Consider the following 24780-nt stretch of genomic DNA (forward strand, 5'->3'; position numbering starts at 1 on the left):
GTATTTGGTACCATTGCCCTTAAACTGAATGAGTTGGGTCAAACTTTTGGGATATCCTTCTACAAGTTTCTCACAATAGTTGGTTGGAATTTGGGCCCATTCCTCTATACAAAACTGGTGTAACTGATCCAGGTTTGTAGGTCACCTTGCATGGACCTCCCTTTTCAGCTTTGCCCATAAATTTTCAATAGGATTGAGATCAGGGCTTTGTGATGGCCACTACAAAATATTGACTTTGTTATCCTGAAGCCACTTTGTTACCATTTTGGCAGTATGATTCGGGTCATTGTCCATTTGGAAGACCCATTTACACACAAGCTTTAATTTCCGGACTGATATCTTGAGATGTTGCTTCAGTATTGCCACATAATCTTCTTTTCTCATGATGCCATCTGTTTTGTGAAGTGCACCAGTCCCTCCAGCAGAAAAACAACCCCACAGCATGATGCTGCCACCCCCGTGTTTCACAGTTGGCATGGTGTTCTTAGGCTTCCAAGCTTCTCCCTTTTTCCTCCAAATGTAACAATGGCCATTATACCCAAAAAGTTCACTTTTAGGGCAGAGACACACTGGCGTATTTTTCATCCAAGAATCGCATTGTAAAACTCGCACTGGCTGGCTGCTCTCCTGACCTGAGCTTGACAGCTGCATAGTAATCCATCACGCTGTCATGCTCAGGTTAGGAGAGGTGCCCGCTAGTTCGGGCTATGCGATGCGACTATCACATGAGAAATTCCGCAGTGTGACTCCAGCCTTAGTTTCATCAGACCACAGGAAATGTCTCCAAAAATTAAGGTCTTTGTTCCGGTGTGCATTTGCAAATATTAATCTGTCTGTCTTTTTTATGTTTCTTTTGGTGTAATGGCTTCTTCCTGGTAGAGTGGCCTTTCAACCCATGTTGATACAGTACTAGTTTCACTGTGGACATTGACACAATTTCACCAACTTCCACCATCATCTTCACAAGGTCTTTTGCTTTTGTCCTTGGGTTGATATGCAAATGTCGGACCAAAGCATTTTCATCTCTGGGACATAGAACCAGTTTCCTTCCTGAGCTGTATGATGGCTGGACATTCCCATCTTGTCTGTACTTGTGTATAATTGTTTGTACAGATGAACGAGGCACCTTCAGGTATCTTGATACTGTACCCAAAGATGAGCTAGACTTGTGCGAGTCCACAGTTCTCTTCTTGATATCTTGGCTGATTTCTTGAGAATTTCTCATGATGCTACACAAAGAAGCAGTGTGTTTCAGGTGTGCATTAAAATACATCCACAGGTGTATCTCTAATTAACTCAGATGCTGCCAAAAAACACAAACACATTACATCAAAATATGGAAAGTCCAGAATTGTTTAAAGGCATAGTAATCTTAAGCCCCCATCACACACAGTGATCTCGCTAGCGAGATCGATGCCGAGTCACAAGTTTTGTGATGCAACAGCGATCTCACCAGCGAGATCGCGGTGTGTGACACTTACCAGCGACCGGCCCCCCTGCCGGGTATCGCTGATCGTGCTCGAATGGCCTGGACATTTTTTTGATCGTTGGTATCCCGCTGGCCAGCACGCATCACTGCGTGTGGCAGGCGGGAGACCAGCGATCAGCGAGCTGGTAACCAAGGTAAACATCGGGTTTCTAAGCGCCACGCTTCGAAACCCGATGTGTACGTTAGATACCAGCGCGCTGGTGCAGGGAGCTGGTAACCAAGGTAAATATGTTTGTTTGTTACCTGCGTGTCGCTGTCCTGATCGCTGTTGAGATCTGCCTGTTTGGCAGCTCACCAGTGATCATGTAGCGACACACCAGCGATCCTGACAAGTTCATATCGTTGTCGGGATCGCTGGTGAGTCGCTATGTATGACGGGGCCCTAAGTGCAAGTAAACTTTTGACTTTGCAGTAAGTAATAAAAAAGCATGAAAACATTCTCTCTCTCTCATTATTCTGGCATTTGCCAAGTATTAATAATTATGGTAATCCTAATTGACTTTAAATGGGAAAAGAATTTCATGTCAGATATTGAGAAAAACATGCATATGTGTCTTTTTATATAGTGTACATAAACATCTGGTTTCAACTGAATATGCTACAGGTCATGGTTTAAATCTACATTAAAAAGGTACTTGATATATTTTACGTTTTATTGTTCTTGCAGACACAACACTGCAAAAACCTGCATAAGTATCCTGTTAGGGTATGTGCACATGTTGCGGATTCCACTGCGGATTTTTCCGTGCGGATTCTGCAGAATCCACAGGTAAAATGACCTGCGTTTTACCTGCAGATTTTGTGCGGATTTCGCCTGCGTTTTTACACCTGCGGATTCCTATAATGGAATAGGTGTAAAAACGCTGCGGAATCCGCACAATGAATTGACATGCTGCGGAAAATAATCCTCTGCGTTTCTGCGCGGAATTTTCTGCAGCATGTGCACAGCGCTTTTTGTTTTCCATAGGTTTAAGGTACTGTACATCACATGGAAAACTGCTGCGGATCCGCAGGGCCAAATCCGCTGGGGATCCACAGCCAAATCCGCAACGTGTGCACATACCCTTACTGGGATCAGTGGGAGTTCATTTGTACCTCGGTTGAATCCAGTTAGTGCTGGTGCAGATGGCCGTAGACTCTCTCAATCCAGAGAATTGGCCGATTATGCAAATGACATTGATCAGTGTCAGCATAATGTGATCAGATTTTCTTGGATGAGAGAAAAATAGCACACTGCAAGAAGAAGATGACCAAAATTTCTTGATCTTCCTTATTGTATCAGTGAGAGGAAATTGGACTGCACTCAGATGTCACCCGAGTGCACGCTGATGTTTACCACAGATTCATTGACTTGCATGGCCGAGTGTGATCGATATATTGAATCAAACTTGGATATGCAGCGATTTTTTTGTCCTCGGACATACTCTAACGAAAAAAATCAGACGTGTACGGCCCCATTGGTCCGATGTTTTGTGAGATTGGCCACTAACCGATAGCAGTCTGCATCTGCCGTTATTGGGATATATGTATTGTTGGAGCTCAGGTTCACAGTTGCCTGCGGAGCTCAGATTGGCTGCATAGATTCTGTGACTTGTTCGGTTTTGGAATTGGCTCTTTAAATGATCAGGTTATAGAATTATTGTGTATGAAGCACTTCTATCCACACATATACAGGGCATGTATACACTTAGGAACATCTAACTGTTGCTCTCTGATACTCACAATGGATAGCAGGTAAGACGGGAAGTAAAGGCATTTAACCAAATGAGAAGAGCTGGAGCGCACACAGGCAGAGAACATGCGTGGGACAACTTTCATTAACACGAGCGGCAGGGGATCCCTTCCAGAAGCTTGTGCGCCATGGATAATTCATTTCCTGTTGTACATATGACTCCTGACACATTGTCACTGACGGCTAACAAGACAAACTGCAGCAATTAGCATCCCCCTTTTATACGATTTGGCAGCTGCCCCCAGCTCTGGCTCCCGCCACACTGCATGAAATAAGAAGGTCAGGGGACTACTGTCTTATTACAATGCAGACGTTGGACGCATCCAAGTGCAGCACACTTCGCTTTCAACACTCATTGAAAAAATTCACGGGAGCAACTGTATATTTCCATTTATCAGACGATGAAATGTCTGACAGAGAGGATGCGGTGTGCTTCACTAGCTCATCTGCAATAATGAAATGTGCGCCCCTAATGGGAAAGAGCACGGCTGAAAAGTTTGTGAAAACGGTCAGCACTGGATTTTCTACAGAAGAGGGAACTCCTTCGAATGGAACTGAATTCTCTTCAAATTTTACAAAAACTAGTATTTTCCAGAATACATATTTTTTTTTATTTTTTTAATAATTCCAATGCGCAAATTCATCAAAATGGCGGCTGGCTGCATCCACCATTTTGATGGACTGCAAAGTGTTGGCATAAGGTTAAAAAAAAAAAAAAAATAATAATAATAATAATACTTCCACTGCTCACCTGCCACAGTACCCACAAAGTTCACCATCCAGGCCTCATGATACATGTCGCCACAATGGCACGGCGCACAATGATGTCACAAACCTAACTGTCGCCGAATGCCCTGGGATATAGTTATGCAGGCTGAAGAGGAAGTGCACAAACAGAGAAGGGGAAAGGGAGAAGTGGAGATGACGGGCCGCAGGGTTGGTGGGACAGGAAGGTGGTTTATTAAGAATTCATTTTGTTCTTTTCTACATTTTAAGTTGCTATTACGCTCTGGTGCAGGGGTCCCCATCCCCAACTTGTGGCTCGCGCCTGTCTGCTAGCTGAATGCAGGAGCTACAAAGAGCAGGTCTCCAGACGGTGGCTTTTGTCCAAGGACAGAGCCTTGAGGGGCACTACTTGGAATTAATAACCTTTAAGCATGAAATTTGATTAATTATTTGTAAGTGGCAACATTCCCCAAAAAAAGGAATAGGAAGATAACTGGTTACATAAACACCTGATTTCCTACACTATGGTTGGTCCGAACAATAAAAGCAATTGTTACCATCCACCTTTCGTGTCTCCCCTCTTTCCTGATAGACTGTAAGCTTGCGAGCAGGGCCCTCATTCCTCTTTGTATCTGTTGATCTATGTGTTTATTGGTATGCTGTAATGTCTATTGTCTGTACAAATCCCCTCTATAATGTAAAGTGCTGCGGAATATGTCGGCGCTATAGAAATAAAATTATTATTATTATAAAATACTAGTTTCCACAAACCATGTAATCCATGACACAACTATGGACTCTTATGTTCATGCAATTTGTATTATTTTTTTGCAGAATTTGCATATTTTTATCTGATTTATAACATCGCATTGCCCTGTGGAAGCTCGGATGGCATTTATGAAGAGCTAAGATATTAAAGGGAACCTGACATGCTGCCTGTGGATCGAGCAGCATGTATCAGGCACTGGCTGAATGATCTCTGACAAGCTGCGGCGTTGTTTCTGTGTAAAACTTACCTTAAAACTGCCGGTACAGAACCGCACTGCAGACTTGTTGGTCAGGCGGGTTTTTGGAATCTTTTCCCCACCCACTCCCCTTAAGTGATAAATCTTTTTTGTATATGAAGCAAGGAGAGACCTGTGACTGTAGGGGAGAGGGAGTGAAGAAGCCACCAGCCGTGTCCGACTAGCCTCCAGTATAGCTTGGTCCCAACAGCTTTTAAGGTATATTTTTCTTGAAACACAGCAACATTTCAGAGTCAAACATTCATGGCTGCAATCATACAGTCAGTGCCTGATACATGCGGCCTGTGGTCCAGCAGCAAATATCAGCTGTCAGATTCCCCTTAAAGATGTCCTCTGATATAGAAGGGTCTCCTGATGCGCACATTCAGGGTACTATATGTTCTTAATAGGAGTTTTTAAAACACTTGATAGCAATTAGGGGGGTCTCATAACCAGGACTCTCCCTGACCTGCAGGACATGTAACAAAAGGTAGAACATATTTCTAGAAAAAAAACTGTATTGACTCAGTGTTATAGAAGTCTGGAAGCCAGACTGGAGATATTCGATTTTTTCTGGGAAATAGTTTTTGAAAGCTGGTGAAAAAGTCCAGTATTTTTTTGTAAATGAATATTTTCTCATATATTCAGAATCTAAAACCCTTATTGTCTCTCATGGGGTTAAAGATGCCGGACTTTAATGTGAACATAAGCTGGCCACCACTTCTGCTTACGAACATTGATTCATGGAAACGCTATTGTTGGAAATTTTGCTGCCTAAACATAATCACATCCAAGCTTCCGGAGCACTGTTAACCCGTTTTCTCAAAATGTCAGCAAAGCTATGCCTATCTGCAGTGTCAGCAAAAGAAAAAAAAAGGTTCATTCATGGAAAGGACGGGTCTGCCAATTATTATACTAGTCCACCAGTCATACAGATAAACCTCTTGCGTGCTTGAAAATGTTATGTGACGCATATAGTGGAAAATACACTGCAGATAACAGGCAAATGGCAAAACTTCTTTCCTTATGTTAAAAGGTTTGTTATGCTCCAAACGCAGATATTTTTCTTTTAAAAGTGTCTAGTTTTAAAATGCTAAAATTTCTCTAGTAATAAGCAAAATTCAAGAAAAAAAAGTAACTTCACCTATTACAAGTATCATTGCTGCTTCACAGATTCAACGAGAAAATTTTGACAGCAATAAAAAAACAAACAAAATAAATGTCAAATAGTAAAGCTATCCCACCTGGAGCAAGTCGTGCCAGCAGTGATCGGTCTGTGGTGTTACATTGCACAGACACATTTTTGTTCCCATTTTTAGCCATGGGACAATGAGTAAAAATCCTAATATTGTGACAATGATTAATGCTGCATTTGATAAAGAAAAGAGCATTGGCCACATTACCGTGCAAAATCCAGATCAGCTTCACGGGACATAGTGATATTGGTGAGGTTTTGCTGAAGTACGAATATATTTCGGCACATCTTTTTGATCCCAGACTCACTGATGCGCTTGAAATATTGGGCTCCATTAATGAGGATGCAAGAAATTAAATGGCCTAAACCTGTGGAAGAAAGGGATAGAAAAACAGACATTATTTTACTTCAAAATGAACACTAACATAGAAACCATACACCTAAACAAAGTATGGAATATTTGGATAAAATAAGGGTATAAAAGAATTGCATCAAGAGCAGCTCTGGAACCACTAAATGAAAATATGCTCCTTATAGAAACAATACGATAGTGAGCTTATCTGCATCTATTTTAGACTAAAGCCCCCGTTACACATAGTGATATCGCTAGCAATATTGCTGTAACGTCACCGATTTTGTGACGTAGCAGTGATATTGCTATGTCTGATACTTACCTCCGACCCGCTCCCCCAGCTGCTCATCGCTGGTCGCGCGAGAACGTCCTGGACGATTTCTCGTCGGGCGCTTTCTGCTGGGCTTCCTGTGGCACCGGCGAGCGATGCGTGGACGCGGGATCGCCGCATCTGACAGGTAAGTAGCGACCCCCGACCCCTGCAATGTCGCTGGTGAGATCTGCCTGTGTGGCAGCTCACTAGCGACCACTTAGCGATGCACCAGTGATCCATATTGTTGTCGGGATCGCTGGTGCATCGCTAACTGGAATGGTAGCCTTAGTGCTGTCCTATCATGAATTTCGATGTAATTCCGTTTGCGGTCAGCAGGGGTACACAGCTTTCATTGGGTGCTGCCAATGCTCTTATGTGATTTAATGACCCTGTCTGTTTTGCTTTACACATGAAGATAAAGCTGAATAGCTAGATTTAGTCCCAAAATAAATTAAAGACGACACCGGAATCTCATTTATGGCAATTGACGAAATGGAAGTGGTGTCCTGAGAAAATCTGTACAAAAAGCTATGGCATGGTACTCGCCATCTGCACAGTGAACTGAGGAAGTCAGTACAGTGGGTGACATTGCTCAACAATGTCAGACCGCCTGCCCCTTTCGAACTGGAGTGCCAGAAAAGTAACAATTAAAAATTAAAAAGGAGAGTATTATCGTATATACTCGTGTATAAGCCGACCAGGCCTAAAACAAGGGGAAGAGTCTTGAGGAGATCATTTGCATATTCCCAGTGCCTTCTGGGATAAGTGAAGAGTCTCCGCGAGCTCAACGATCACAGGGTTTTGGCCGCTGCAGCTGAAAAGAGGAAATCGGAAAACCAGGGGAAGAGTCTTGAGGAGATCATTTGCATATTCCCAGTGCCTTCTGGGATAAGTGAAGAGTCTCCGCGAGCTCAACGATCACTGGGTTTTGGCCGTTGCAGCTGAAAAGAGGAAATCGGAAAACCGCGCGCCGATAATTTTGGCTCATCTTTCATCGTTTTTAAGAAATCTCAATATGGAAGAGGCCAGGAGCCATTTGGTGAGCTGCATTTCTTGCTACATCTTCACAGACTTACCAGTGGAAAAGCCAAACTTCACATGCCACAAATGCAAGCTTGTGTCCCTGTGGGAGGAAAAGTTGCAAAATCTCGAAGAGAGGTTAGCTACGTTGAAGATCATTAAGGAAGGTGAAGACTTCTTAGACAGAGCAGGATTATCTCTTCATGTTACAGAAAGAGAAGAAATTCGAAGTGCACCTGAAGAAACAGAGGAATGGAGACATGTAACCCAGAGAAGCAGGAGGATCAGGAGGCAGTCAGCACCCATACTGCTCAGGAACCAGTACCAGGCTCTCACGCAGGAAAACGATGAAGAAATACATCAGGATAAGACTTTGCCAACAAACAGCAACCTTGTACGCCTTCAGAGTCCTCCTGAATGGAGAAAGAAAAATGTTGTGAAGAAGAAACGGAGAGTGGTGGTCATGGGGGATTCCCTGTTGAGAGGAACAGAGGCCGCTATCTGCAGACCGGATATAACTTCAAGAGAAATGTGCTGTCTTCCAGGTGCAAAAATTAAAGATGTGTCTGACAGGATATCAGGACTCTTCAGACCTACAGATGACTACCCATTCCTGCTACTACATGTGGGGACAAATGACACCGCAAGAAATGACCTGGAAACCATCTGCAGAGACTTTGAAGACTTAGGCAAGAAAGTGAAAGAACTGGGAGCGCAGGTGGTCTTCTCTTCCATCCTCCCAGTGGAAGGCCATGGAACAAGGAGGTGGCATAAGATTCTGCAGGTGAACAACTGGCTACGTCGATGGTGCCGTCAGCAAAGATTTGGATTTCTGGATCACGGAGTGAATTACTTATATGATGGACTACTTGCTAGAGATGGGGTGCACCTTACGAAGACTGGAAAACATGTATTTGGAAGTCGCCTTGCTACACTTGTAAGGAGAGCTTTAAACTAGAACAACATGGGAAGGGAAGCAAAAGACCAGAAAAAGCCATACACCTGTCAAATGCTATTGAGAACTCTGTTATTAGAAGTGGAAAGGAAGAACAAAGACAAAAGAATCTAATTAATAAAAATATTGAAGAAAGAGAAACCAATCACAAACTAAAATGTTTCTATACTAATGCACAAAGCATGGGCAACAAACAAGGAGAATTGGAACTACTAACACAGGAAGAGAAATATGATGTCATTGGAATTACTGAAACTTGGTGGGACAATACACATGATTGGAATACAAGACTAGAAGGATACAACTTATTTGCAAGAAACAGACTTGATAAACGAGGAGGAGGTGTCACATTGTATGTTAGAAACGCGTATATCTGCACAGAGATTGAAGCTTCAGAGACTGGGAGTTCTGTGGAAACTGTTTGGGTAAGAATACAAGGACAGAGCAATGGAAAGGACACCATTGTAGGCATTTACTACAGGCCGCCTGTGCAAGCTGAAGATATGGATGAACTCTTTATGCATCAAATGGCCAAGTTCTCCAAAAAATATGACATAGTTGTCATGGGAGATTTCAACTATCCAGACATTTGTTGGGAATCTCTCTCAGGCAAAACTAACAGGTCAAGGAAATTCTTATCCTCTCTTGCTGACAACTTTATCTTCCAAAAGGTAGGGGAGAAAACAAGGGGAACTGCTACCTTGGATCTAATCCTTATAAACAGGGAGGAAATGGTTGAGGAGGTAAAAGTGGCTGGGACCCTAGGAGGTAGCGACCATGCTATTTTAGAATTTTGGATAACTAGAGGCGGAAGACCTGTGAAGACTCAGACGTCAAGGTTAGATTTCAGAAAGGCAGATTTTAAGGGATTCAGAAAGAGAATTGGAGGGATCCAATGGCTGGATATCCTTAAAGACAAAAATGTCCAGGAAGGATGGGAAATCTTGAAAAATGAAATTCTCAAAGCACAGTTGTTAACAATTCCGAAAAGAGGGAAGAATAGGAAGCATTTAAGGAAACCAGGATGGATGAACACAGAACTTAAGCACATGCTAAAAAGGAAGAAAAAAATGTTTATAAAATGGAAAGAGGGAGGCATATCTAAAGAAGAATATAATGCTGTCTGCAGAACCTGCAGGGCACAAATCAGATTAGCTAAAGCTGAAAATGAATTGAGGCTTGCAAGAGATGTCAAAAGCAATAATAAAGGATTTTGGGGATATGTCAAAAGTAAAAGAAAAGTCAAAGATGCTATAGGATTTTTACAGGATGAAAATGATGAAATGGTAAGACAGGATGTTGAGAAGGCTGAACTTTTAAATTGCTATTTTGCATCTGTTTTCTCTCAGAAAGGAAATGTAACATCAACTGTTCTTCACTGTCCTATTAAGGGAATAGAAGAATCCAAGATATCTATAAACAGAAAGATAGTGAGGAAACACTTAGCTAACCTAAATGAATTCAAGTCTCCAGGTCCAGATGAATTACACCCCAGAGTACTGAAGGAGATAGCAGAAGAAATTTTTGAACCCCTCTCCATAATCTTTGAAAATTCTTGGAGAACAGGAGAAGTGCCAGAAGACTGGAGAAGAGCAAATGTTGTTCCTATCTTCAAAAAGGGGAAGAAGGTGGACCCAGGCAACTATAGGCCGGTGAGTCTGACTTCTATACCAGGAAAGATCTTTGAACAAATTATTAAACAACATGTATGTCAGTACCTGGATAAGAATGAAGTGATTAAACAGAGTCAGCATGGGTTTGTAACTAATAAGTCATGTCAGACTAACTTAATTTCCTTCTATGACAGAATCACTGATTGGGTGGATCAAGGAAATGCTGTAGATATAGTATATCTTGACTTAAGCAAAGCATTTGACAAAGTCTCTCATACAATCCTTATTGAAAAAATGACTAAGTATGGAATGGACAAGGCAACTGTTAGGAGGATTCATAACTGGCTTAGTGATCGGACCCAAAGAGTGGTCGTAAAAGGCTGCACATCCAGTTGGAAGAATGTCTCAAGTGGGGTACCACAGGGCTCTGTCCTGGGCCCTGTATTGTTCAACATCTTTATCAATGATTTAGATGAAGGAATTGAGGGTAAACTGATTAAATTTGCTGATGACACAAAGCTAGGAGGGATAGCTAATACTAGAGAAGAGAGAGAGAGGATTCAAAAAGATATAAATAAACTGGAGAAGTGGGCAGCAACTAACAGAATGGTTTTTAACAGGGAGAAATGCAAAATACTACATCTGGGCAATAAAAATGAAAAAAGCATATACAGAATTTGAAGGAATAGGGCTAAGTGACAGCACATGTGAAAAAGACTTGGGTATACTAATAGATCACAGACTGAATATGAGTCAACAGTGTGATGCAGCAGCAAAAAAGGCAAATGCAATTCTAGGATGTATTAACAGAAGCATACAGTCTAGATCACGTGAAGTCATTATTTCCCTCTACTCCTCTTTGGTCAGACCTCATCTGGAATATTGTGTTCAGTTTTGGGCACCACATTTTAAAAAAGACATCAACAAACTGGAGAAAGTTCAGAAAAGAGCGACCAGAATGGTGACCGGTCTGCAAACCCTGTCTTATGAGGAAAGGTTGCAGGATTTGGGAATGTTTAGTTTGCAAAAGAGAAGACTGAAAGGAGACTTAATAGCTGTCTACAAATATCTAAAGGGCTGTCACATTGTAGAAGGATCAACTTTATTCTCATTTGCACAAGGAAAGACTAGAAGCAATGTGATGAAACTGAATGGGAGGAGACACAGATTAAATATTAGAAAAAACTTTTTGACAGTCAGAGTGATCAATGAGTGGAACAGGCTGCCACGAGAAGTGGTGAGTTCTCCTTCAATGGAAGTCTTCAAACAGAGGCTGGACAGACATCTGACTGGGATGATTTAGCGAATCCTGCTTTGAGCAGGGGGTTGGACCAGATGGCCCAGGAGGTCCCTTCCAACTCTACGATTCTATGATTCTATGACCCCCTAATTTTGCCACAAAAAACTAAGAAAACTAAGAAAATTTATTGACTCGTGTATAAGCCTAGGGTGGAAAATGCAGCAGCTAATGGTAAATTTCAAAAATAAAAATAGATGCCAATAAAAGTAAAATTAATTGAGACATCAGTAGGTTAAATGTTTTTGCATATCCATATTGAATCAGAAGACCAATATAATGCTCCATACAATTCATGATGGCCCCATAAGATGCTCCATAGAATAATATGCCCCATAAAATGCTCCATAAATTATGCCTCCATAAGATGCTCCATACATTATGCCGCTCTGTCTTCCGGGTCCCTCTGTCAGTGACTGTTCAGGCAGAGGGTGCGGCGCGCACTGACTACGTCATCTCGCCCTCTGACCTGAACATCACAGCCTGAGGATGCGGAGGACACAGCGGCGCGCAGCGGTGGACCAAGGACAGGTGAATATCGCATATACTTACCCCCCTCCTGGCGCGGTCTCTGCAGCCCCGCTTCTCCCACGTTCTCTGGCAGCTATACCTTCCTTCAGCGGTCATGTGGTATCGCTCATTAAAGTCATGAATATGCACATGGGCAGCACGGTGGCTCAGTGGTTAGCGCTGCAGCCTTGCAGCGCTGGGGTCCTGGGTTCGAATCCCACCAAGGACAACATCTGCAAGGAGTTTGTATGTTCTCCCCGTGTTTGCGTGGGTTTCCTCCGGGTACTCCGGTTTCCTCCCACACTCCAAAGACATACTGATAGGGAATTTAGATTGTGAGCCCCATTAGGGACAGTGAAAATGTGTGAAAAATGTAAAGCGCTGCGGAATATGTTAGCGCTATATAAAAATAAAGATTATTATTTACATATTCATGACTTTATTAATGAGCGGTACCACGTGACCGCTGAAGGAGGGTGCCTGAGACCGTGAGAGAAGCAGGGGGGCTGCAGAGATGATCTGACACCCCCGCTCCCCCTCCCCCTGCCGACCCCCGGTATATGACTCGCGTATAAGCAGAGGGGGGCTTTCAGCCCAGAAAAATGGGCTGAAAATCTCGGCTTATACGCGAGTATACATGGTATGTTTATTTTTTGTCATCACAGTGCTTAGAAAGGTTGTCAGAAACTAACACTACATTAATTTAATCCTAAATCTCTCAGTCATGGCTGAAAGTGTTGGCACCATTGAAAATTCAGTATTTCTCTCTGAAAATTATTGCAATTACACATGTTTTGTTAAACATATATTTTTTTCCTTTGTGTATATTGTAACAAAACTGAAAAAAAAGGCAAATTGGGCATAATTTCACACAAAACCTCCAAAATTGGCAGGACAAAATTGTTGGCAAACAACTTTGTTTCAAGCAGGATGTGATGCTCGTCGAAACTCATTTATGGCAAGTAACGGGTGTGAGCAATACGAAAATCACACCTGAAACCAGATAAAAAGGGGAGAAGTTGACTCAATCTTTGCATTGTGTGTGCCACACTAACCATGGAGAGCAGCAAAAGGAAAAGAGAACTGTGAGGACTTGAGAACCAAAATTGTTGAACAATATTGACAATCCCAAGGTTACAAGTCCATCTCTAGATATCTTGATGTTCCTTTGTCCATGGAGCGCAACATAATCAAGAAGTTTACAACCCATGGCACTGTAGCTAATCTCCCTGTACATTGACAGCAGAGGAAAACTGATGAAAGGTTGAAACGCAGGATAGTCCAGAAGGTGGATAAGCAGCCCCAATCAAGGTCCAAAGATGTCACTCTCGGGGGTAGGATTGGTCTCTGTTCTCCCTGCTTGCCAACTTATCTCCTTACAATGCGCACTGACAGTGTGCTCTACTACTGGCACAGTGTGTCACGACTCATCAGAGCCGGAGAAGGGAGCGCACTGCCACTGTGTATTAAAAAGGATATTGCAGTGACAAAATCCCACCGAGCATCTGCTGAGCGTGTGTCAGAATTGACAACTGACACATGCTCAGCAGATCAGGGACTAAGGCAGCCCCTGAAATGAATATCACTGTTGATGCTTCATGTCACGATGGGGACAGACAGAGGCTGCGACAGTGACAAGTGTAAAAAAAAAAAACCCAATGGGCATGTGATATCTATAAATCTACTTTGCTGGAAATGCAAATTGCAGCGTTTTTTTTTTTTTGGCAGGGAAAATACATACCTTCAAAAACTCACCAAAAACTCATGGGAACTTAATCTAAAAGATTACTGAAAACAATGCATTTAGACCACAATCAGGAGCTTGTCTGCTTTTATCAAGACACTTTAGTTTTCTTAGAATCTTTGCACCATAATTACAAGTTAGACCCCATTAATATTAGGTGGTATCTCTTGATATCAGTGGACTCTAGCAGCTTAACAGCTCATTTACTGTACATATTAAGAAAAACATGGATTTTTTTGGGGAATAAAATATCAGATCGCAGGTATCAAGGTATCACCTTATTCAACTTCCTATGACCTGCAAGCCAATATACAGGGTGGACCATTTATATGGATACACCTTGCTGGGCCATGTATATGGATACACCTAAATAAAATGGGAATGGTTGGTGATATCAACTTCCTGTTTGTGGCACGTTAGTATATGGGAGGGGGAAAACTTTTCAAGATGGGTGGTGACCATGGCGGCCATTTTGAAGGTGGCCATTTTGGATGCAGCTTTATAAATGGCCCACCCAGGTGTATCCATATAAATGGCCCACCCAGGTGTATCCATATAAATGGCCCACCCTGTAGACAGATTCCCTTTAATCTTATATTATGTAGCTTTTCTCCATCATGATCTAGCTATGATCAGAGACAAAGTCTGAAATCCACCTTGCATCTCATCAACAGCTCACTTGGCTGCTCTGTCCTCAATGCATACTTTACACTGCAACTCTGTTCAAACTGACCGTGGCGTATAGTGCATGTACTCAGCAGGAAATTGGTGCATGACGAGATGATTTTATTATAGCAGGAATAGAATTACTTAAGATTACAGTAACAGCAACTAATTTACCACCAAGAAAATAAGAATTTTAGGTAACGGCCACACTTAAGATTCTTGTGCTGGTCTAGTATAAAGCTGCTAGAGTCGAGTGATATCAAGAGATACCACCTAATATTAATGGGGTCTAACTTGTAATTATGGTGCACAGATTTTAAGAAAACTAAAACAAAAGTCAACATTTTTTTTTCTTCTTTTAACTTCATGTCTACTTCCAGGCTTGGACTGGCCGACTGGAGACAAGAGAATCCTCCGGTAGGCCCCTGTGAAGGAGTGCTAATGAGCAGTGCCTTTACACTTGATTCACAATTTGCAGAAAAAGTTATCATCTCATCATTCATTACACAAGCTAGCCAAATTAATATTACATAGAAAAAAAAAGTTAATTTGGGAACTAGGACCAGGTTATCTTGGCATGTAGCTGAACAGCCCCCCAAGAGTCAATGTTACTGGTGGGCCTTTGTCAATCCAGTCTGACATTGTGTAAATCTCCCTTTATGTATGGTTAATAGGTCTTATTTAATTTACTAAACATATAATCAAAAGAAAATGAATGAAACAAAAAAACAACACATTTATATTATACCTTCAAAAATGTACTGGAACTTGTGCTGCTGGAGACTAGCACCCATCGCCTCTTCTACTCCACTTATGTCCTTGTTCAGCCTCACAATAAGAGGGTCATAATCCATGCTTTCCACGTTTGCTACGATTGCATAGTTTCCTTGCTTGGCCAAGGGAATAAGATAATGGAAGCAGTGAACTCTGAAGAAAAAAAAAAAAAAACACAAAAATATGTTTCCATCTTCTTAATGCATCTCATATTCTCGACTTTTAAAATTATCTTTCAAATGTCATTTTTGAAATGAAAAACATTATACATCTTGCGTGAGCTGCAAATAAAAGACTTTTTTGTAGCAGAGTATTAGGGTCAGATAATGCTGTAGAGCTTAAGGAAAATGTTCATTTCTGGTCGCTTTTAAGGACACAGTGCCGCAGGGTCACATTTTCTATATCCTCAGACATGTCGTCGAGTCAGATTTTAATTTACCTGCATGGAGTTTCTCAAAGATCACCTGGAAAATAAAGCTTGTGATTGATGCCTTCACAGTACACTTGGTTAATTCCCAGCACTGAGAACGAAAACTCTCATGAAAGGCTGACCTGTGGGTCGCAGACGAAATGTCAAATGCCTCTCAGCCCGGCACGATACACATAGGTGTGCAGACGTTTCCTCCATGAACTTTTCAGAGACCTCCCTATTATACAGAACTTGTAATAGAAATGTTTTGGGCGAGATTGCAGCAAAAAGGAGCTTAACTTGCTCTGACTGCAACCTTTACCGAAACCTCTAGAAGGATTAAAAATGCTAAGCAGAAATGAAGTTGTGGAGAAGGATTTCTGGTTGCACATACTCCACAACAATTTAGAAGCATAACCGACTGCAAAAGAAAATGTCCAACTAAAAATAACAAGTAAAGGTTTAATAACTAGTGATGAGCGAACGTGCTCGGATTAGGTGTTATCCAGCATGCTCGTGTGCTAACTGAGTGTCTACGGAGCGCTCAAAAAATAATTTTGAGCCCCCTCGGCTGTATGTCTCGTGGCTGTTAGACAGCAGCAGCACATGCATGGATTGCCCAACAGACAACCCCTGCATTTGTTGCGGCTGTCGAATAGCCACGATACATACAGTCGCGGGGACTCAAACATAATTTTCGAGCACGTCCAAGATACTTGGTTAGCACACAAGCATGCTGGATAACACCTAATCCGAGCACGTTCGCTCATCCCTATTAATAAACAAAAAGAAAAAGTGTGGGAACAATATTTCACAAAACCACATTTTTTGTTCTCATGGCTTAAACACTGGTCAGTAGAGACGCAAACCACTTGTTTTTATGCATACATAAGCACAGGGGCTTGTCTATTCTGAGTCCTACAGCAACTTGTGTTGGTTTTTTCTTTGAGATACAAAAGATGGACTCCCAATAATTAAAAACGAATGTTTAAAACGGTTTCCATAAAACAGGGATACAGAAAACGAAGCTATATATTCAAATGGTGCGCTTTCTTGCTCCATATTTTTATGAAAATTAAAAGTTGAGGTTTACCATATTAGAAAAAATAAGAGATTTCAGAAATCTCATGCACACACTTGTTACTTTATTCCGGACTGCTGTTTTTTTTTTTTTTTGTTTTTTTTTTAACATCCGCAACATGTCGATTTTTCAAGTGTTTTTGTCACCCATACAAAGCAAGGAGTCAAAAAATGCTGCAAATAAAAAACATGCAACAACTTTTTTTGCTGTGTTTTTTGGTTGTTGAAACTAACTTTATTAAAAACTAGCTGAAGAGCCCGGCGCTGCCCGGGCATAGTAACTAACTGTGGTTAGTCATAGCAAATTATAATTATCCTCCATCCCATAGTCCCGTGCCCATATACCCATCATACATATCCACAATCCCATAGTCCCGTGCCCATATACCCATCATACATATCCTCCACCCATAGTCCAGTGCCCATATACCCATCATACATATCCACAATCCCATAGTCCCGTGCCCATATACCCATCATACATATCCACAATCCCATAGGCCCGTGCCCATATACCCATCATACATATCCTCCATCCCATAGTCACATGCCCATATACCTGTCATACATATCCTCCATCCCATAGTTGAGTGCCCAAATACCCATCACACATCCTCCATCCCATAGTCTCATGCCCATAGACCCATCATACATATTCGCCATCCCATAGTCGAGTGCCCATATACCCATCACACATCCTTCATCTCATAGTCCCATGCCCATCATACATATCCTCCATCCCATAGTCCTGTGCCCATATACCCATCATACATATCCTCCATCCCATAGTCCCGTGCCCATATACCCATCATACATATCCGCCATCCCATAGTCCCGTGCCCATATACCCGTCATACATATCCTCCATCCCATAGTCCCGCGCCCATATACCCGTCATACATATCCTCCATCCCATAGTCCCGTGCCCATATACCATCACACATCCTCCATCCCATAGTCCCGTGCCCATATACCCATCATACATATCCTCCATCCCATAGTCCAGTGCCCATATACCCATCACACATCCTCCATCCCATAGTCAACCATTATGACATCATAATTAGCGGCGGGGCTTGCAACCTATGACATCAGCGTCGCCATGGCAACCATTATGACATCATAATGAGGGGCAGGGCTTGATACACACACACTTTTCCCCATTATGTAGATAGGGGCAAAATTGTTTGGTGAATTGGAACGCGCGGGGTTAAAATTTGGCCTCACAACATAGCCTAGGACACACTCGGGGTCCAGACGTGTGACTGTGCCAAATTTTGTGGCTGTAGCTGCGTCGGTGCGGATGCCAATCCCGGACACACACACACATACATACACACACTTGAGCTTTATTCACTGTAGACAAAGCACATATGTAATCGACAATCAGAAGCGTTTCCCATAGTGACGCAGCTCGCAATACCAATGCGCTTACTTACCTAGGCACCTCCTTCTCTACAGCATTCAGTTCTGAAGAAGGTCCCTTGTAGGATCGAGAACGTTTAACACAAATGAATGCAAAATAAAAGGAACTTTATTTTCACACAATATTTCAATCTGAGTGCCAAGTTTTTTGGATACTGCATTTATGCAAGCTGTTAGCCTTGAGGCTTGCAAACACCCCTCTAAAGCTGGTTGGATCGCTGGACCTAGGACGCTTCAGAGCCCTGACGCTTTTCTTATGCTGAAGAGGCAAAGCTTCCATTCTTGCAGTATCAGACAGTGGGCAGTTCAGGCCAGTGGCTCAGCCATGCCACCAGCCTAAATTGTCAATCTTTAGGAGCGTACCTCTCCACTCTTGAAAATAACACCTTGAGAATAACCCTTTTAGCTCACTCACACAAGTTAATAAATCGGACTAGTGTAATCGGATAAAAAATTGGATTGCACGCAGACCAGTGTTATTCTATGGAGAAGTGCACATCTGCGAGTACTTTCTCATGCTGATTCGGCATGAGAACACAATTGCAGCATGCTGCGAGAATAGGATCACACGCACCCATACAAGTCTGTGGTTGTCTCCTGAGTGCAGTGCGATTCCCACGGACGCCAGCAATGGAGAGATGGAGAAACTGCTTTCTCCGACTCCTCTGCACCTGTGCTGTGATTCTCTCATGTGAGAGTATCGGAGCAGGACCACTGACACTCAGCTCACGATCGCAGCAGAATTTGAGCTGAGTGTCATGAGCACATGGGATCAGATGCCATATACTTGTGTGACTCCGACCTTTAACATGATTTATATCACAGTCCCAAGAAAGCATTTAAAATTTTAAAGGCCCTGTAGTAAAAGCTCCCACTGTTAATCTCAGTTCCTAAAATCTTGTTTCCTTTTTTAAGGATAAGATTTAGGCTATGGGCCCACGGTGCGTGTTAAAACGCTCACTAAAAATCGGACTCCTTCCCAGAAATCGCGCGTTTTTTTCCGCGCGATTTCACCACGATTTTGCCGCGCGATATTCAAGCACTTTCCAAGCGATTTGAAGCATCGCTTGGAAAGTGATTGACAGGTTGGTCACACTCGTCAAACATAGTGTTTGACATGTGTGACCAGGTTTTTACTATTGAGGCCGCCTATGCGGCATCAATAGTAAAAGATAGAATGTTAAAATGCTAAAAACAAAATAAAAAAAATCGGGGTATATTTACCTTCCGGCGTCCCGCGCTGCATTCCCGGGCCACAGCGTTCCCAGCGATGCCTTGCGAGACCTGTGATGACGTAGTCTCGCGTTGCTATAGCAATCTCGCGAGACCGCTAGAGTCACGCGAGACTACGTCATCACAGGGCCTTGCCGCAAGACATTACTGGGAACGCTAGGCCGGGAATGCAGAGCGGGACATCGGAAGGTAAATATACCCCGATTTTTTATTCTAATTTTTACAGGGGTATGGTACCCAGGGCCTGGAGGACAGTCTCCTCTCCTCCACACCGTGGGTACCAACCGCACATGAGACGCTTAACTTCCCGCATGGTGGGCATAGCCACATGCGGGAAGTAAGCGATTCTCATGCATTCCTATGGGTGCGGAATCGCGGCAATTCTTTGCGATTCCGCACAAAAGAATGAGCATGCTGCGATTTTTTCCGCGATGCGATTCCGCCGCGGAAAAAAGCGCAGCATTAGCACAGCATGTGCGGAATGCCATAGGAATGCATGGGGGGCGTTCTGTACACGATTTTTAAACGTTTTCGCGCCGAAAATCGCGGCAAAAACGCTTAAAAATCGCTACGTGGGCACACAGCCTTAGAGCCAACACTCATGTTCTATTTTGCATCTTCTCTATATTTTAAGTTAGTATCAGGGAAAACAGTTTTTCTGTACTTCTCTCTACTGCTGCACTAACAACAGGCTTTCTAGACGTCATTTCCCAGATGTTTTGAAGATTTTGGCATTGATGGGTGACTATACTCGCCACCACTCGCTACTCAATCGAGCATCGTGGTGCTCGATTGAGTAGTGCATATTATTGAGTGGTGGTCAAATCCTTGGATCCCTGTAAGTTAATTATCTGAGCTGGGGGAGGAGAAAGGGAGAAAGAGGGGGACGAAGAGGGGTCGAGAAAAAGGGAGGGGGAGAGGTCGAGAAAGAGAGAGACAGAAAAAGAGGGCCAGAGGGAGAGGGAGGGAGAATTTTTCTGTCCTCCAGAAAAATGCTCGAGTTGGTTATTCACTTCCATTATGCTCGCTATTTGAGTCAAGCATGTCCGACGTGCTTGATTCGAGTAACGAGAACTCAAGCATCACTCTGCTTGATCAATATTAGTTACCATCAATATCAAAGTGGTGAGAGCCCAAAGCCCAATCAGCTGTTATTTGTTGCTTGTGAACACTGAACTGCTGCATTACCCATTAAACTTCTTTTTTTTTTCACTGCTCTTAAAAGTTCTTTTAGAGGACTCAACGCTGCAGTCATCTGATCGCTTGTGCTATATACACAGATGCCACAGCATCACTGTATATAGCAGAAATCAAGGTCTGCAGGATTTCAAAGAAACTCTGTAATGACAAGCATGGAGGTCTTCAATAGACCTCTGGCTGTCATAGCTACCAATCAGTGATGCACGATCACGTCACGGGCACGCCCGATGGGGGCATTTTAATGACGCGCCCTCATGCCGGATAATGCTATACATCGCCGTGAGAAACTGACAGCAGCATTTCACAGGTTAGCAATTTCCGGCAGAACTCAGATACACCCACAATTGTTAGAGGAAGGTCTTGTCTGTAACACAGAGCACGTGAGCCCGCTCCATACACCCACGTCTGATTTGAAATGTACATGTCATGAGGGGGTTAAGAAAGCATGCACACTTCGCCAAGCTGAATGTGTATGTCTTGCACAGTGTGGGAAATACTAAGTGCAACCAGAAGGGATGAGAGGAAGGAAGCCCAGACACTAGGGAAAGGATGATTGTAGACCCCTAAGCAGATCTAATAATGCCCCACTGTCCCTAGCTGATGTCACTGAGGCTGCCCAGTGGCCCCGCCTGACCTGAGGTGATCTCGACAGCGTGGGAAACTGTTCAGAAACTTTCCCACGCTAGAGTTCATTTCCGGTCAGTTGGGGAGGCTGCACAGGCAGCTTTTCGTTCATTCCGCAGTGGTTTACAGCTGGGACAGGTATGGGATATTGTTTGCTTTTTAATTTTTTACAGGAGAACGATGGCTTCGCTTGGATTGGGAGTTTATTAAAGATGAGAAGCCTGTGTGTTTAATTATTTCATTAAAAGACTTTATTCTTAATTTGTTTGTGTTTTTAACCCTTTCATACTAGTGGATTAATAATGGATATGTGTTTTATTGACCAGGTGTTTTATTTACAATAGCAAGGTGACATTAACCCCTTAATACCCCATATGCCACCCACTACAGGGCAATGGGAAGAGAGGCGCTAAGTGCCACTTTTCTGGGGTGGCTGGGGGCCGATGTTTTTCGCTGTGGGGGAAGGCAAAAACAATGGTCCCGTTCTAGGCTATTAATATCTGCCCTCAGTCACTGGCTTTCCCTCTCTGATGGAGAAAATTGCACGGGAGCCCACACAATTTTTTCATGATTATATTCTTTCATTTAACACCTACAGATCCAAAATTTTACACAAACACACTAATGAAATTAGTAGTCACTAACATATATAAATCTCCCTGATATGCAATGGTTTACTATATGTAAACCATTTCTCCTATCTGGTCGGCTTCTGCAATTATTTTACAAAAGCGACAAATGAATTAACGGCTATTCTGCTATGTCTCTCAAAAAAAAAAAAAAAAAAAAAAAAAAATAATATATACATATATATATATATACACACACACACCTATACTATGTGTATATATCTTGTCTATCTATTCTACTGGAACCCATTCTGTTCTTTACTGTAAGCGGTATCTGCCGGCTTTTACTATATCTATATATCTATCTATATACATATATATATATATATATATATATATATTGTAAGGCAGCGGTAGCACCGTACGCAGTGAAGAGGCAGTGACCCACAAAATTCAAACACAATAGTTTATTTAATGTGCTCTCTTCACACATAAAAGTCCAATCCACACAAGTGCATATAACTTCAGTGCATATAGTTAGTATTCATTTCACCATTTGCAGAATATACAGTATATTATACAGCATCCTTCATTTTACAGACACTAAACACGCCAATCTTCCTCTAACTAGTTCCGTGGGTGTCTTGCACCGCTGCATCACAGTCTCTTTACTCACACAGCCGTACACAGTCCAGGATATCCTCCGGATCTTAGCTAGGCACCATTATCCACCTGTTTTGCAATCATTACACATGCCAGTCTTCTTTCGGGCACAGGACATTCCCCTCCAGTTCACCTCCGGGCAGAGGACTGTCCACATCCGAGACCAGTCACTGTGGACGACTTTCATCTCTGTGTACACTGCGGGTTGCCAGGCCTCACTCTGGCCCTGACACACCTGAGAATCACTAAGCACTCACTCAGACCTACACAGATCTCCCTAACCCTTTCCTGCAAGGCTTTTATTACAGAAACCTGTGGCTTTCATGCACATGGAAAACCTGGATCCGGAATGGAACAGACTGCAACACTATCATACTGCAATCTGTTTCAAACACAACATCCAGAGCAGGTTTTTCCTACCTCTGTCTTGGACACTAACATGTCCAAGACTAACACTTACTTTTATTATCAGTCTGCATTGCAGTCACAGCTACGCCCATGACTGCCATGCACACCTATGGCCTTCATATACCTCCATGCACATCCTGGGGAGAACACACAGTGACCCCTACCTGTGACATCAATCACTGCTTCCCCATTGCAATCCCATCTACGCATGTGACCGCAATGCATCCTCCTACCCTCAATACACCTCTGTGGGTATCCTGGGGAGAACACACAGCGCCCCCTAGCTGTAACAGTGGTCACTGCCTCACAATAGGTATCATGTTAAAATCGCATTGCATACGGATTGCATACGCATGTCATACAGATGTTCCGTGGAAAAATCGCACGGACATCAATTTACACTCGCATAGCACTCGTCCGTTTTTTTTCTGTATGGAAATCGGACCGTTATTTTTCTCGCAAATGGGTATGAGCCCTTATACTACCCATCTCCTTCTGTATAAACATTTTGCTTCTTAGACAACATGCTGACAATCAATACACTGCACCTAAAAACATCCCTCATATCAATCACTCACCACTAACACTGCTAAAGAAAAAAATAATAATCCAGGTTCTGATCATTTCTTGCCATGATTCCTATAGCTGTCAGATAATTGGCATTCCACTAAACAGACTGGCTCTATTTCAATCCATCAGAAAGGTAGCAGTAAGGCTGATCCTTAAGTGCAATGTTTATACTACCTACCCATCTCTACACTGGTTATACTATCTACCTATCACTATACTGGTTATACTACCTACCTATCACTACAGTGGTTACCTGTTTGGTAGAATGGCAAGAAAGACTCACAAAGCTCTCGATTGTGCTACAGACACATCCTGTATATTTCCAATCTCATCTCCATCTATCAAACCACTAATGTCCTCAGCTGAGTCCATTACCTATTATTCATATATTTTCTTATTAAGTCATCTCAATTCTCTGCAAGATTTAAGCCACGTGACATGAATTTTGTGGAAAGGACAGCCAAGAACAAGGTGCAATAAATTTGTTTCTACCATATTCAGGTACAGACATGTCTTGAATAATAGGCTTTTGTCACATAAACATTGTCCAAGGCCGGTACATGACCACACTTGGACACAGACATTTCATCTTCTCTGGCCTGCACTAGTCACTCTTGTTGCATCAATTTTCCAGTCTTGTAAAATAGACAAATCTATTACCGATTCCTACTGAATGTTGTGTTGCAATTGCAGGATATAATAATAATAATAATAAATTTTATTTCTATAGCGCCGACAAATTCCGCAGCACTTTACATTTCAGAGGGGACTTGTACAGACAATATACATTACAGCATAACAATAATCACATAGATCATAACAGATACCAAGAGGAATGAGGGCCCTGCTCGTAAGCTTTCAATCTATGAGGAAAAAAGGGGAGACACGAAAGGTGGATGGTAACAGTTGCCCTGATTGTATGGACCAGCCATAATGTTAATTGTGTAACAGTACAGATGCAGAGGGCTAATGGATGCATAAAGCAAGTGGGAACATGATGCGGGGAACCTGGATATGGTAAAAAACTTTTGGCTGTGCCGCATAGGGATAGATTAGGTTAGTGTGTTGAGGCGGTAGGCCAGTCTGAATAAATGAGTTTTCAGGGCACGCTTAAAATTGCGGGGATTGGGGACTAGTCGTATTGACCTGGGAAGTGCATTCCAAAGAATTGGCGCAGCACGTGTATAGTCTTGAAGACGGGAGTGGGAG

The 24780-nt window shown here is 42.6% G+C and overlaps 1 protein-coding gene across 1 annotated transcript in view; it reads right to left on the minus strand.

The window, feature by feature from the left end:
- Nucleotides 1–24780, minus strand: part of EXOC4 (exocyst complex component 4) — a 685438-nt gene that overhangs the window by 87811 nt on the left and 572847 nt on the right. Inside the window, exons 16-17 of the mRNA XM_073580982.1 lie at nucleotides 15365–15543; nucleotides 6355–6514 (exon numbers count right to left, since the gene is read on the minus strand). Coding sequence (XP_073437083.1) covers nucleotides 6355–6514; nucleotides 15365–15543 — 339 coding nt within the window. The remainder of the gene's footprint in view (nucleotides 1–6354; nucleotides 6515–15364; nucleotides 15544–24780) is intronic.

Source organism: Dendrobates tinctorius, unplaced genomic scaffold, assembly GCF_039654945.1.
Source record: "Dendrobates tinctorius isolate UK_male_01 unplaced genomic scaffold, ASM3965494v1 ptg000066l, whole genome shotgun sequence".
NCBI lineage: Eukaryota > Metazoa > Chordata > Amphibia > Anura > Dendrobatidae > Dendrobates > Dendrobates tinctorius.